At 42.6% G+C, this 15,458-nt stretch overlaps 1 protein-coding gene across 3 annotated transcripts in view; it reads right to left on the bottom strand.

Moving 5' to 3' along the window:
* Positions 1–15,458, bottom strand: part of si:dkeyp-23e4.3 (rho GTPase-activating protein 7) — a 188,367-nt gene that overhangs the window by 16,739 nt on the left and 156,170 nt on the right. For all 3 annotated transcript variants that reach the window (XM_060837327.1, XM_060837328.1, XM_060837330.1), the window contains 5 exons: positions 13,910–14,080; positions 10,600–10,759; positions 9,664–9,862; positions 2,711–2,924; positions 1,840–1,954 (listed from right to left, as the gene is read on the bottom strand). In XM_060837327.1, coding sequence (XP_060693310.1) covers positions 1,840–1,954; positions 2,711–2,924; positions 9,664–9,862; positions 10,600–10,759; positions 13,910–14,080 — 859 coding nt within the window. The remainder of the gene's footprint in view (positions 1–1,839; positions 1,955–2,710; positions 2,925–9,663; positions 9,863–10,599; positions 10,760–13,909; positions 14,081–15,458) is intronic.

Genomic DNA, 15,458 nt, shown 5'->3' with positions numbered 1-15,458 from the left:
CTATTTACCTGTGACTCCACTTTCGAGGAGCTATGAACCTGCACTCCAACGTCTCTTTGTTCAGCAACACTCCCTAGGACCTTACCATTAAGTGTATAAGTCCTGCTAAGATTTGCTTTCCCAAAATATAGCACCTCACATTTATCTGAATTAAACTCCATCTGCCACTTCTCAGCCCATTGGCCCATCTGGTCCAGATCCTGTTGTAATCTGAGGTAACCCTCTTCACTGTCCACTACACCTCCAATTTTGGTGTCATCTCCAAACTTACAACAGTACCTATTATGCTCACATCCAAATCATTTATGTAAACGACAAAAGGTAGAGGACTCAGCACCGATCCTTGTGGCACTCCCCTGGTCACGGGCCTCCAGTCTGAAAATAATCCTCCACCACCACCCTCTGTCTTCTATCTTTGAGCCAGTTCTGTATCCAAATGGCTAGTTCTCCCTATATTCAGTGAGATCTAACGTTGCTAATCAGTCTCCCATGGGGAACTTGTCAAATACCTTACTGAAGTCCATATAGATATGCCCTCAATCTTCTTTGTTACTTTTTCAAAAAACTCAATCAAGTTTGCGAGACATGATTTTTCCCGCAAAAAAAAGTTGACTATCCCTAATTGTCATTTCCTTTCCAAATATATGTACACCCTGTCCCTTAGAATTTCCTCCAACAACTTGCCCACCACCAGTGTAAGGCTCACTGGTCTATAGTTCCCTGACTTGTCCTCACCACCCTTCTTAAACAGTGGTACCACACTAGCCAACCTCCAGTCTTCCTGGACCTCACGTGTGACTATCGATGATACAAATATCCCAGCAAGAAGCCCAGCAATCACTTCTCTAGCTTCCTACTGATTTCTAGGGTACATTTCATCAGATCCTGGGGATTTATCCACCTTACCCATTTCAACACTTCTAGCACTTCCTCTTCTGTAATTTGGGCATTTTGCAAGGTGTCATTGCCTATTTCCCTACAGTCTATATCTTCCATATCCTTTTCCACAGTAAATACTGATGCAAAACACTCATCTAGTCTCTCCCCCATTTTCTGCAGCTCCACACAAAGGCCGCCTTGCCTATTTTTGAGGGGCCCCATTTTCTCCCTAGTTACCCTTTTGTCCTTAACGTATTTGTAAAAACCCTTTGGATTCTCCTTAATTCTATTTGCCAAAGCTATCTCATGTCCCCCTTTTGCCCTCCTGATTTCCCTCTTAAGTAAACTCCTACTTCCTTTCTACTCTAAGGAAGGATTCACTCAACCTGTCCTGTCTAGACCTTGCATACACTTCCTTCTTTTTCTTAACCAAACCCTCAATTTCTTTATTCATCCAGCATTCCCTATACCTGCCAGCCTTTCCTTTCACCCTAACAGGAATATACTTTCTCTGGATTCTCATTACTTCAATTCTGAAAGCTTCCCATTTTCCAGCCATCCCTTTACCTGCGAACATCTGCCCCCAATCAGCTTTCAAAAGTTCTTGCCTAATACCGTCAAAATTGGCCTTCCTCCGATTTAGAACTTCAAATTTTAGATCTGCTCTATCCTTTTCCATCACTATTTTAAAACTAATAGAATTAATGTTTGCTGTTCCCAAAGTGCTCCCCCATCGACACCTCAGTCACCTGCCCTGCCTTATTTCCCAAGAGTAGATCAAGTTTTGCACCTTCTCTAGTAGGTACATCCACATAATAAATCAGAAAATTTTCATGTACACACTTAAATTATAAACATTTCATTCACAACAGGCTTTAGTAGAAACAGAAATTGAAAATTAATTTTGTTAATCAGCACTCATTAGCCAAAGAGGAACAGTTTGCAGGAGATGGTTATTACCAGGAAGAGATTTGTACACTCAGCAATCATGTGGGACAATCCCTGGGCAGCAGCAAGGTTTTCACTCAGATCCCTCTGATCAGGCTTCCCGAGACTGTACTTCCTCTGGCTCACCCTTGGCAGAAGGGGGGGAAAAAAAAGACTCTAAATTGCTATCTAGTTAGCCAGTGTTGTCTAGAGCACAAACTGTGTGTAACATCTATTCCAGGGATATCAACTGTCAACATTCCTCCACTCCAGCACAGCACAGAATCATAGTTATCAGGAGACGATAAGCAGCCAGCTTGCAGCCTGGCTTTGAAGATTTAAAGCTAAGCTCGAGAAATAAAAGAACAGCTTTATCTGTAATTATAAATTCAAAGCTGCCCCTCTTGACTGGAGATAAAACGAACATTCTCTCAAGGGGGAGCGCATTCAGCTTGCATTACAGAATGGAACTCAACCAGGCCTGTGTCAGCACATGAGCACAGTTCATTGTACAATCCATTTAGTTGCTGTAATCTTGAGCCAATTAAATCATAGAATAATCCTGACTCTATGCACTGACGTAATGGGAGAGGACCTGGTATGGTGTCTGTATGTATTTTACAATGCACCCATTCACATCCCCACTGATATTACAGTATTTCACAAAGCCCCCAATAATAAAAGGGAGTGAGTCTGAAGCTCCGACCACTGCTGCCCCTTCAGCAGTAATTAACTTGACGGAGGCCAAAGAGAGGGATAAAAATCAACCTCATGCACTTTAATCAATTGTCTACCCATAACCCATTGTATGCCTTTTAAAAGGTGCACAAACATGGAGATTCCTCTTACTTTCACATCTCCAAGGGAGTTAAAAGTCCTACTTGATAAAAGATCGCAAACCTACCGTGAGGTAGTGCTTTCCCTTCTCAGGGTGTTGAGGTGGAAGAGGGATGGAGCCAGGCAGACTGCAAGGTTTGTAGGTGTCATTTGGTTCTCATTGACACAAGCCACGACATCACAGAGAAAGAAGAGAAGGGTCTGCAGAGCTTCGCGATTTTCGTCTGGGAGCAGCAGAATGGCTGACTGCACAGCTGGAAGCTGTTGGTCTATCGGCAGAACTGTAGATGCACAGAGATAAAAGTCAAAAGGAGGATCACAAAACGGAGACAAGCAATTCCTTGCACTCAGGGAGGGGTGGGGTGGAAGAGAGAGAAAATCAACTTCACAAAACATAACTGACCAAAAAAAAAGGATTCACATTCTATTTGCCAGAAAAAGATCATTCAGCACATCAGACTTGTGCTAGCTCCCTGGCTGAGGAATGCAGTGACATATTTAGTTCCAATTTCCCAATATTCAGCTACTTTTCTGACAAAAACTCTTAATGATATATGTTTCTTTTGCCATTTCTAGTAAGGTCCTATAAATTTCATTCAAATAATTAGTTTTTACAAAATTAACACTAACCTACTTCAACCATAAAATATCCAACTGCAATTTGCACATTCATCCTTTTATAGTATTGTCAGTAAGAAAGCACATAATTAACTTAAGAAACCAGTGCATTCTACAACCAATGAGGCTACATTAATACTTTCATATCTGCCCAAGATTCCCAACACGCAGAATCAGAAGGATTCCCTTTCTGGCATAAAGGATCATTAAGTACAAGGCATCAAGGGAAATGGAGAAAAGAGCAGCTAAACTGAACTGTTCAGATGTGGCCCGAGAGACAGAATTGGCTCAAGGGACTTAATGGCTCACTGCTGCTTCTTTGGTAAATTAAATCCTTAACACAGCCCATGTGTTTGATCACCCTTGATTTTACAGAATTTGGAATTGAGGATCCGCATCACCCCATCTGCTCTTTCATAAAACACAGTCATTTGGCACACATTTAAAAACAGTTAAGTGTCCTTTTGGTACAAAAGCCAGGGAGAAAACTGGTTGCACTGTTCCATTTGAACAGAAGGATAAAGATTACCTCATTGGCTTTGAATTCGGAAATGAAAGGAGATCTGGCAATTCAAATCCCTTTAATAGTGAGAAGAAACGAAACAGTAGTTTGAATCAAACTGCTTTTGGCTGAGTGCAAGTTACGTGGAGTTCTTTTGGAGGGATTTTTGCTGTGAGCCTTAGGTTTTGTGTCTTACCAAATGTGCCTCATCAACTACTTATCCAGCCGTCATGGCACCCCTCACATCCAATTCTAGGCACTCCTTACCACACGCTGTTCCAATAACAACTTGGTTTTTTGGCAGATATCAACAGAGTATTATCATTTATTGCACCCACGCCATCTTTGAAAAGCTGCTGTCACCACTTGTCTGTGTGCAAAGCCTGGCATTGCCCCTCACTGACATTCAGACAGCACCCACAAAGCCATGCCATCCATGGTACACAGCTGGCATGGCTGACAGCCCCTCACACAAACAACTCTATTCTCTCATCCTGGTTACCGTTTAACCACCAAGAGATTCCTGGTGAATGGTTTTTGCTCAAAACGTTGATTTTCCTGCTCTTCAGAAGCTGCCTGACCTGCTGTACTTTTCCAGCACCACACAACTCTGATCTGTAACATCCGCAGTCCTCACTTTCGCACATTACCTACGCTCAGGTACATCCTGCATTAATACCCTCAGAGTCCCTGCTCCTCTTACCCCAGAGCTCAGCATCACCCACATAGAGTCATTGCCAAGTAGCAGAACCTCACATACAGGCAGATCTTCAGACAAGTCCAACCATGAGGTTTTATTGGCAGCTAGTAAAAGGGATCCTCAAAAGGAACAAATGCAGGCTGAGGTTTGCCCCCACAATGAGAAACAAATGCTGCTATTGTATCCATGGTGGTGTTCTGCATCTGGCTAGCTTCGGTTGGTCATGTCCTGTCTGCCTTGTAGGGCCCAATGCAGCCACCTCTGGTCATCCACAAGCGCAGCTCCCTCCATCTCAACGTCCTCACACTTCTCCCCAGTCAACTGCTCCCATTATCTGGTTCCTCAGCATCTATTCACCTCATCTCATTGCCCTTTTTTTCCCCTCATTCATTCAAGTGAGGAGGGCATCGCTGGCTAGGGAGCATTTGTTGCCCATTCCTACTTGCACAGAGGGCAGTAAAGAGTCAACCACATTGAGAGTCTGGAGTGACATGTAGGCCAGACCAGGTAAAGATGGCAGTTTCCTTCCCGAAAGGACATTAGTGAACCAAATGGGCTTTTCCAACAATCAGCAATGGGGTCATGGTCAATAGATTCTTAATCCCAGATATTTTACTGAATTCAAATTCCACCATCTGCTGTGGTAGGATTCGAACCCATGACCCCAGAACATTACCTCGGTCTCTGGATTAACAGTCCAGGGATAATTCTACTCGGTTATTGCCTGGTTCAATTATGCAGAGCATAGCATGCGAGGTTAACCCAGTGAGGGTGCTCCTAGCTTGCTCTGAGCTAGAGAGCCAGCCTTTCAGCCACCCTGTTACTTGACCCATCATGGTAGGCCCTGGTAGGATTTTACACCAATATGGTGAAGGTGCTTTATCACCTGAGTGATCAACAAAAAACACCAGAAACTAAGTGCTTGTTGTGCTCTCACAGCCCCACCACCCTAGACTTCCCATCCTGGACCCACCTCAATCATTCCATTTCCTAACGCCTTCATTAGAGTCCACCGTCACACTTCCATGACAAATAATGCAGCAATATTCTCCTTAGCCTCAACACCTTTAGAAGTTTCACAAACTATGGGGCATTTTTGTCCAGCATTCACCTCCTTTTAATTTACTGCTGCTAACTTCAGCAATGCTAAGGTAACAACGTCAGTTTAGTCAGCACCAATGAGACAGTACAAACTGTCTTTGACAAACATTTCCACTCTATACGCCCTGTGTGGGTTCAATAAAGTGTTTGAAAATGATATGTAATGGAGTTTGCAAGCTTTTCCCCTTCAATATCCTCACCTCCAGCAGACTTGGATTCTAGGCTAGGAGCTAAGTTACTGCAGATGCTGAAATCTGCACTGAAAACAACAAATGCTGGAGATCACAGTGGGTTATACAGCATTTATGGAGAGAGAGAGAGAGAGAGAGAGAGAGAGAGAGAGAGAGAGAGAGAGAGAGAGAGAGAACACTAACATTTCCAGTCTAGATGACTCTTCAACAGAGCTGAAGTCATGTGTAGACAGAATAGCATTTATGCTTTGTTTTTTCTGGGGGCGGAGGGGGAGGGGAGAAGAGGAGAGGGGTCAGGGAGATTGGTTCTGCAGGTAATGGGTGTAGGATGCTGATGGAGAAAGATGTCGATAGTTCAGATTAGTGATTGAAATGAGAGAATAGTGTCTCTCCTGCCAGACTGGAAAGGACAGTAAGTGGAATTGAGGGGTTGTGGTGGTGGTGGGTTGGGGGAGGACATGATAACAAGCTAGAAGATAAAAGGAAGAAAATGGGGGCTAGTTCACAACTTTAAAACAAGTGTCAATATCAGTATTGTTCCTCTGATTTGCATTGTGATTCACTGGAACTCTGCAGCATGCTAGCCTTCTAGGAATTAGGCTGTTGCCCATCAAAAGTGACACTGATTCTGCCCACAGCTGTTCAAGCCATTTGGCTTCCGGAGAGCAGCAAGTGATTTCAGGGAGCTCTATAAGCACCCTGTCTGGTCACAAGGCTCTCCCTCCTGCAATTTCCCAGAGTCTCCATGCTCCCTTTTACCTAGCACTATCCCAACTGCCCATTTCCACCCATTCCCCAAAGTAGAGAGCTTCCAAGTGTCCCCTGAACTCCAACATCATATCTTAGGGTTGCTCACCCTAGTTCTTTATTCTCCCTTTGTGGAGGTCACTGCCAATAATTAACCATCCAGGAAACCCTTTGATGTTATTCTGCATGCCCCACTATATACAGAAATTCACCCCATCCTGTTACCAATTTGTTTTCAACCCCCTCCCAATGCCTCTGCTGCCCACCTACCGCCCACACCAGCCTCAACTGTCCCACCTCTTTTGCCAATGTCCCCACTGCCCTGACAGACTAACCCTTTCACTCTCCTCAACAATTAATGGACAGACCCTCAGGCTTGTATTGACCCCAGACCCCTGATGAGCTGACCCTATATAAATGACTGATCAGACCTTAATTGCTGCCTTTGCATCACCGCAACACCCCTCGGTCTGTTGCTGGTGGCCCTACAGACCAGACCTTTGCCCCTTCCCTGGGCTGCAGTCACACAGATCGCTGTATACTCGTCCCAAGTGGACGAGTGGCTATGCCAAGACATTAGACTACATGCTGACTATGCCACTAACTGCCTGTACTGGGGCCTCTGGAACACTCACAGAATCCACTGGCTTGAACTGAGGACCAGCCCCCAGTTTTCCAATGTGGCTGTTTCGGTGAATACACTTGCACTGCACTTACTGCTCAGACAGCTGGCACATGCTGATGTTAAACTGAAGTTTTGGCACGCTGCACATCAAGAGGTCTTGTTGCTCCCCATTCAGCTAGTTTCCTATCAATTAGACTTTCTGCGTACAACACATCAATACAGTAGCACTAATAGCCTTTGCAGATGTTTTATGTGCCTTGCACTAATATGCACAGCAAGGCAAGGATACTGTGAAAATGCAGGCTGTATTAAGTGTACAAGCTTCAAGAGCGCAAGTGAGCAGCCCTGAAACGCAGCCTGGAGCAGTCCATAATCCAGGTGCATGTCCCGGAAGCTCCCTTTGCTGCCTGGCCCTTCAGCCAGAGTTGCTGCTGCAACCTGAAACGCAAGTCTGAGCCTTATCAGTGAATTGGGGAGGTGCCATGATGGTCCTTGGGAGCTGGCAAATTCCAGATGCCAACATCATGGACAAGCCACGTGCATGTCAGAGCCTGTGGATCATGGCTCGAGATGCTGTTCGGTACCAAACGACGTGGAAACTCTTTGCAGCCCAGTGATGAGCTGAAGTTGACAGGTACTCACTCAGATTTCCAGATATCTGGCTTGCTTTGAGAGTTTGGTAAGATAGGAAACTGAATATTAATAAAGGTGAGATGAGCTATTATTCATTCACCAGATGTGGGTGTCACTGGCTAGACCAGCATTTATTACCCATCCCTAAGCACCCAGAGCACAGTTATGGGTCAACCACATTGTGGTGGGTCTGGAATCACATGTATGCCTGACCAGGTAAGGACCATAGTAGTTCCTTTCCTGAAGGACATGAATGAACTGGATTGGTTTTCTCTGACAATTGACAACAGATTCAGTTATCGTTAAACTCTTATGGAATTCGAATTCTAACATCTGCTGTGGCCAGATTCAAACCCAGGTCCCCAGAACATTACCTGGGTCTCTGAATTAAAGACCATCAAGCCATTGCCCAGTAAGCTCTAATCCACCTAATAAGCAACTTGCTGATGCCCAGTGTGAAATTGGCTTTGCTAAAGCATTTACAAAAACAGAAACATCTTCAGGTTGCAAGTTTGCTCGCTGAGCTGGTAGATTTGTTCTCAGACATTTTGTCACCATGCTAGTTAACATCATCAATGAGTCTCCGGTGAAGTGCTGGCTTTCTACTTAAGTGTCTTGGTCTTTTAAGTTGGGTGATAGAAGTTGGGTAGCACGGTGGCTCACATAACCAGGGACCCGGGTTCGATTCCAGCCTTGGGCGATTGCCTGTGTGGGGTTTGCACATTCTCTGTCTGCGTGGGTTTCCTCTGGGTGCTCCAGTTTCCTCCCACAGTCCAAAGATGTACAATTCAGGTGAAATGGTCATGCTAAATTGCCCATAGAGTAAGGTGCATTAGTTAGGGGGAATGGGTCTGGGTAGGGTTACTCTTCGGAGGGTCAGTGTGGACTAGTTGAACTGAAGGGCCCGTTTCCACACTGTAGGGAATCTAATCTAAATTTCTGGGTCTTCTTCTCAGAGATTGGTAAATGGGGTCCAAACTAACATGATTATTGATGGAGTTCTGGTTTGAATGCCAGGCTTCTGGGAATTCCTGTGCGTTTCTCGGTTTAGATCAGAGGGGTTCTGGAAATGCACAGTAGGTCAGGCAACATCCGAAGAGCAGGAAAATCAACGTTTCGGGCAAAAGCTCTTCATCAGGAGTAGAGACAGGAAGCCTTCAGGGTGGAGAAATAAATGGAGGGTGGAAAAGACAGGGCGGAAGAGAGTAGGGAGTGGCGGGGGCGGGGGCAGAAAGAGGGGAGAGGCCGTGCTGAGAAAGTAGCAAAATGTACAAGATCAGTGAATAGAGGCGGGGATGGAGGTGATAGGTTAGAGAGGAGGGCGGAGTGGATAGTGGGAAGGCAGATAGGCAGGTAGGACAGGTCATGAGGACACAGTACTGAGCTGGAAGGTTGGAACTGGGGTAAGGTGAAGTAGAGGCTTCCTGTCTCTATTCCTGATGAAGGGCTTTTGCCCGAAACATCGATTTTCCTGCTCCTCGGATGCTGCCTGACCTGCTGTGCTTTTCCAGCACCACTCTGATCTAAACTCTGCTTTCCAGCATCTGCAGTCCTCACTTTTGCCTCATGTCTATGTTCAGCCTGTCCTAGGATGGATGTATTGTCCCAGTCAAAGTGGTGTCCTTTGTCTGTGTGTAAGGATATTAGTGATAGCTAGTCATGTCAAACACATCTTACTAGACCTCAACTGACCTCTCACCTGATCCTGCCACAGTCCACATCACTCTGGCCCTTGTAAGAGTCTGCCTGGTGTTTGGAAATAAGTTCTCTCTTGCTCAGCAGGAATAAGCATCTTTTAATAGGAGGGACTATGTTTATATTGAAAGAAACAACATCTGGGTATCAGTGTCAGTCAATAAAAACCAGAGAGAGGAATGAATGACTTAAATAAGAGTACTCTTACACTGATAAATATGGAGGAATGACTCGCAGAGCTTGGTGGTCAACAAGGGTTCAGGCAGATCCCGGAAATACTGTTTTACCATGTCTGCTACATCAAACGCAGATTGGCCTTCATAGCTGACTCCATCTGGGCAGCTTTCATTCATTTCGCGTAGTGCCTGGATCCTTGACTTGACTCCAGATTTTCTGAATAATCCAACCTAATGTGATGAACATGAAGAAGATGGTTAAATATCATGACATTAAGAGTAAACAAAATTTTAAAAATCATTTTAAGAAACATATTATCACAGCTTTATCAGTTACTGGAATAAAAATCAAAGCCATCCTATACCAAAAATATAACCTAATGCTTCATTTAAACCTTTATACAAATGTACTCTAAATGCAACCAAATTTAACAAAGTATAGTCAGATGATTCTTTTTAATATAAAGCCTTTAAATAAACACTTGTTAAATTGCTTTACACCGTTTTACATTGTTTTATTAACAAATTTACCAGGGGCAATGTCAATGGAAATAAAATCTGGGAGCACCATGAACTGTCTTGTATGGTCCCAAGATCCAAAATCTACCAGATTTTTATTTCAGGTCACAAATATGTATAAATTTCCATTTGCTGCAAATTATAAGGAATCCCAAGTCTGAGGTATTCTTGCTTAGCAAGCATGAGTTAATCAAGAAAATAAAATTGCCATAAATTGGCACTAAACTACCCGTTTCACTCAGAGGCATTAACTGATTTGATTAAAGTGGAGTCTGAATATTTAGAGTGAATATTTCTGAAGCTGGGGGTTAAGACACAAATATGTCCATTTTATATTTGACCAGGACATACCAGCCAATGGTTTCACTGAGCTAAAAGAAATGGGAAGTTCTTAGTTTTCATTGAGCATTAACATGGATCAAAATCATTTTTAAAAAATTTACACAAACCTGATCAAGGCAATGGCTCCTGAGGAAATACATGGCCTGCAGAATACCCTTTGGTAACGGATGCCCTGTACGCTGCACGTTTAGCAACAATGGAACGCCAAACACTACTTGATCTTTGTAATCAGGTGCTTTCATCTTCCTGATAAACTTTGGAACTGTCCTATAGAATCAGAAATTCAATATAGTTAATAAGATTTTATATACAACTATTGTGGCAATTTTTGGACCGAACAGAACACAACATATTGGACTGCATTTTACAGTCAGTCAGGAAAGCAGTGATGCATTCTTAGTTGATCTGTAATAAAACTGCCCAGAAAGATTCAGCGAGCTCTAGATTTCGTCTGACATTGATTTGAATTTTAAGCTGCAAAAACAATGCAGGCAGTAAACAGACTGGTCAGCCAATAAGACAGGAGGATTCTCACAAACAGCAAAGCAGGAAATTTAAAAGTAGAGTTTAGAATATTTAAAAAGGAAAAAACTAAAATTTAATGCAATTATTTTCTTTTTAAAGTTTATTTTAACAGTGAAGTTTATAAATTGAAGGAACAAAACTGTATACATGTTATTTAGAGAGCTATTTAGCAAGAATTACAGCTTAAAATTTAATTTTCAAAGCAGGAATGGTACAGAACAGGTCAATTGCCCATTCAAAGTCTGTATTAATTGCATTTGCAAAGCCTGAAACAATTTATGTTTGGAGGAAAATCAGGGCATCAGTCATAGTAGCTTCCAGATTGCAATACGTGACTGCCAATTCTAATAGATGTGTAATCAGCTTTACACAGTAACAGTGGCCAGTTCTGACAGTTTCATTACAATACAGCTGCTAACTATATTATTAAATTGACAGTGAGTACTACAAGTTCTCTTTGAGGCCAGATAATAAAAATTAAATGACTGTCACTTTAAAACAGTTATTCTGTGCTGAATTACAGGACTTCCTAGAAACCAGATAAAAAAGAGAGAGTTCACAAAATCTAGGCACAATGCCCTTTAAACTACACCAACTGCTTATATATCTGTCCCTGCAGAAATTTTCATTGCAGCCTGACTCTCACACCTCCCTAGTCCCCAACTGCAAGGCAGAAATAAGGGGTGTGCCAGAATACTCCGCACTTGCCTGGTTGAGTCCACTTTCAATGACACCCAAGATGCTGGACACCATCTAGGATAGAAAAGCGCTCTTGATTGGCACCCCATCCACAAACATCCACTCCCTCCACTATTGTTGCACAGCAGTTGTAGTGTGTAGCATTTACAAAGAATATCGCAGAAATTCAACAAGGCTCCTTAGTCAGCACCTTTCAAACCTCACATTCACTAACATACAGAAGGCCAAGACCTTCACAGAGGCAATGGGACATAACTGTCTGGAAGTTTCCCTCAAAGCAACACACCATCCTAACTCAGAAATATATTTGTATCACAGGGTCAAAAGTCTGGAACTCTATCTAATGGGGTGGCACGGTGGCTCAGTGGTTAGCACTGCTGCCTCAGCGCCAGGGACCTGGGTTCGATTCCAGCCTCTGGCGACTATGTAAACTCCACACAGACAGACATTCTTCCAGTGTCTGCGTGAATTTCCTCCAGGTGCTCCAGTTTGCTCCCACAATCCAAAATTGCCCAGTGTTAGGTGCATTAGTCAGGGGTAAACGTAGGGGAATGGGTCTGGGTGGGTTACTCTTCAGAGGATCGTTGTGAACTTGTTGGCCCTGAAGGCCTGTTTCCATACCTGTAGGGAATTTAATCTTATGGCGTTTTGGGTCTGTCAATGCCAAATGAGCTAAGGCAGTTCAAAACCACAGCTCAACACCATGCTCTCAAAAGGTAGCTATGTGTTGAAACTAAATACTGTCCCAGCCAGTAATGACAATACCCATGAATAAATAAAAACAGTTATCAGCAGAGAGGCCCTTAGGTGGCCATAAGGGCATCAATATCAGCACTACTCAGATTTAACCAGTCGAGGGAAGAGGCCTAGATTGTGAGAAACCCAGAAGCTTTCACTGCATGGGCTAGTGACAAGGAATGGGAGTAGTCCACCTTAACAAGCTTCCTGGATCCATCAATGCCTTTCCAAGCCTTCTGTCCTGCTCCCCTCTATTTCTGGTTAGTCCACTTCATCCCACTAAACCCCTCACCAGGTGCCTGACACCACAGTAAAAGTGGAGGTGAGGACTGCAGATGCTGGAGATTTGAGTTGGATGTGTGGTGCTGGAAAAGCACAACAGGTCAGGCAGCATCCAAGGAGCAGGAAAATAGATGTTTCAGGCAAAAGCCCTTCATCTGGAATGTTTTGCCCGAAACGTCGATTTTCCTGCTCCTTGGATGCTGCCTGACTTGCTATGCTTTTCCAGCACCACATTCTCGACTCACAATAAAAGCCTCTGCCTCACCTCCATTTACCCCAGCACTTATTATTAGGTGTAACTCTAGCTCCTTGCTCTTCAGAGCTGGGAATAACCCCAGCAGTGTTCATCACTCCCAATGCTCCTGCTGGGACCAGAGAGTTGCAGACTCTTTAATTAGCATCGGCAGAGTTCTACTTTTTAAAAAAAAATCAAATGGCCAAGAAGCCATTAAACTGCTACGGGGAAGGCCAGACAATCCAGGGCAGGGCGTCCAATACCCACACCAATTGGTATGCCAGACTCTCATTGTCCCTCTTACACCATAAAATCTAGCACTTAAACTATTCAGGAGCAACTAGAAAAGGCACATGCCATGGCATAATCAGTAAACATCCAAACACTAAAAAAGTTTTAGTGCTGTCAAGTATCCAATCATAAGAGAAAGGATGAATACATTAACTAAAAATATAAATTATCAGCAGTCGTGTGTTGAAATCATACAAGATATATAGTTATAAAGAATTGTCTGGATCAAAAGGTGCCATGGGCAATCTGAAAATTGATACAATGAAAGAAATATAATCCTTATGTAACAGATAACATTTTATTTCAGCTAATATTTTAATACTAAAATGCAACATCAAAGAAGGCTGCTTTGATCTTCAAAGAGACATTAATCATTAATTTTACAAAAATAGTTTCTTACAACCTTCAAATCATGTAATTTTAACATTTTTTAAAAAATTAATCCCTTGGGGTTGGTACAATTTTAGTCAGGTTGTTTCACACACACACACACACACACACACACACACACACACACAAAAAGTGATGAGTATGTGTAAGACCAACTAACCAGGTTGCATTTAATTTGAGGGATACAGAGGGCATCAATAAAACATTTGAATTGTGTTATTCCACAAATCAAGTTTAAATTATATCCAACGGCCTACCAATTCCAGCCTTGCTTGCTGGAGGGGGAGTATTTGTCCATCAGGGTGGTGAGCTTCAGGAGCGCCAATTTCTGTAAGAGGTTGAGCTGAGCTGCAGACTGGCTATCAATCTGGAGATGCAAGTTCTGAGGATTCAAGTTCAGTTCACCCTGCCAGCATAACCTCCGCTGCCTGCAATATAAAAACAACATAAGTCTGACAATACCTTTCTACCAGAGAGGTGGAGGAGTTCTATTCTTCCCAAAGTAAAAAGGGGTGTCAAAAGAAGATCCTGTGATTTAAACTCGAATGAGTTTAGATTAGAGTTGAAGTTCTTATTGTATTAAAATAATCAAAAAAAGGTACATTTTTCAAGGAACCAGTACAATTGGCTGGTGTAAAAGAACAGTTTTCTCTTTGCATTAATAATCCCTATGGGGATATTTACAAAGGGGAACCTAATACAGCATTATTAATACACACTGAAAATGACTTTAAATCACAAAAAAAAATTAAGTATGTCTAGCTCTCCATGTGAGTAAACCGGTTTGAAATCTGAAAACTTAAATCAGTTTCATTTGTGCAAATTAATTAATTTTAGTTAAAAAAAACATTCGCGTTGGAACTTTTAAAAATCTGCCTACTAGTGCCTGTGTCCATATGAAAGCAAGCTCAAGTGTACAAGGTTCATCTTCAGTGTCATGATTTGGAGATGCCGGTATTGGACTGGGGTGTACAAAGTTACAAAATCACACAAAACCAGATTATAATCCAACAGGTTTAATTGGAAGCACACAAGCTTTCAAAGCGTCGCTCCTTCGTCAGGTGATTGTGGAGGACTCAATCCTAACACAATTCATAGCAAAAATTTACAGTGTGATGTAACTGAAATTATACCTTGAAAAATTGATCATCTGTTAAGCCTTTCATCTGTTAGAATACCGTGATAGTTTCACTTCTTTCATGTGTAAATCACAAAACCTTTTTTTTAAAAAAAAGGTTGCATTCTTGGGTTAGCTGTTAACAATGGTGATAGCTAGACAATATGGTGAAGGTGTTAGCACCCTGTGTTCTCTGTCTATACCATGACGTTTAAATTGATTCTAATCTAAAAAGTGAGATAACGGAGTTTTACATGAATTCATGCAGTTTTTGAGCAAAGTACAATGTAACCCTCCATCTTCAGTGTGTAATAGTGTGGGAGGTTAGAAATGTAGTTTCTGCAGGTAACAGGGGCGGTGGGGGGGTGGGGTGACATTATACAAACGGTCACGGAATTCTTGTAGCATGTAGCATACTTAAGGCTAAAGACTTTAATGAATACAGAGGATATTTTAAAAGAAAATAGTTATTTCCTACCTTAAAACTAATGTGTTGTAGTTGACCACAAAAAGCAGCAGCAGGGGCATTTCACAATAAAGCTTATAGTATGATAAGAGAAACTGGATACAAGAACAAGCTGGAACAAACAAGGAACAAAGAATGCAGACATACAAGGACAGCAGGATGGCCAGATAAGAAAATAACTAGAGAGAAAAAAAACAAGTGAGGTAATCTGCTTATATAGGAT

The sequence above is a fragment of the Hemiscyllium ocellatum genome, chromosome 16, assembly GCF_020745735.1.
Source record: "Hemiscyllium ocellatum isolate sHemOce1 chromosome 16, sHemOce1.pat.X.cur, whole genome shotgun sequence".
Taxonomy (NCBI): Eukaryota; Metazoa; Chordata; class Chondrichthyes; order Orectolobiformes; family Hemiscylliidae; genus Hemiscyllium; species Hemiscyllium ocellatum.
This window is presented reverse-complemented; position numbering and strand designations above follow the sequence as displayed.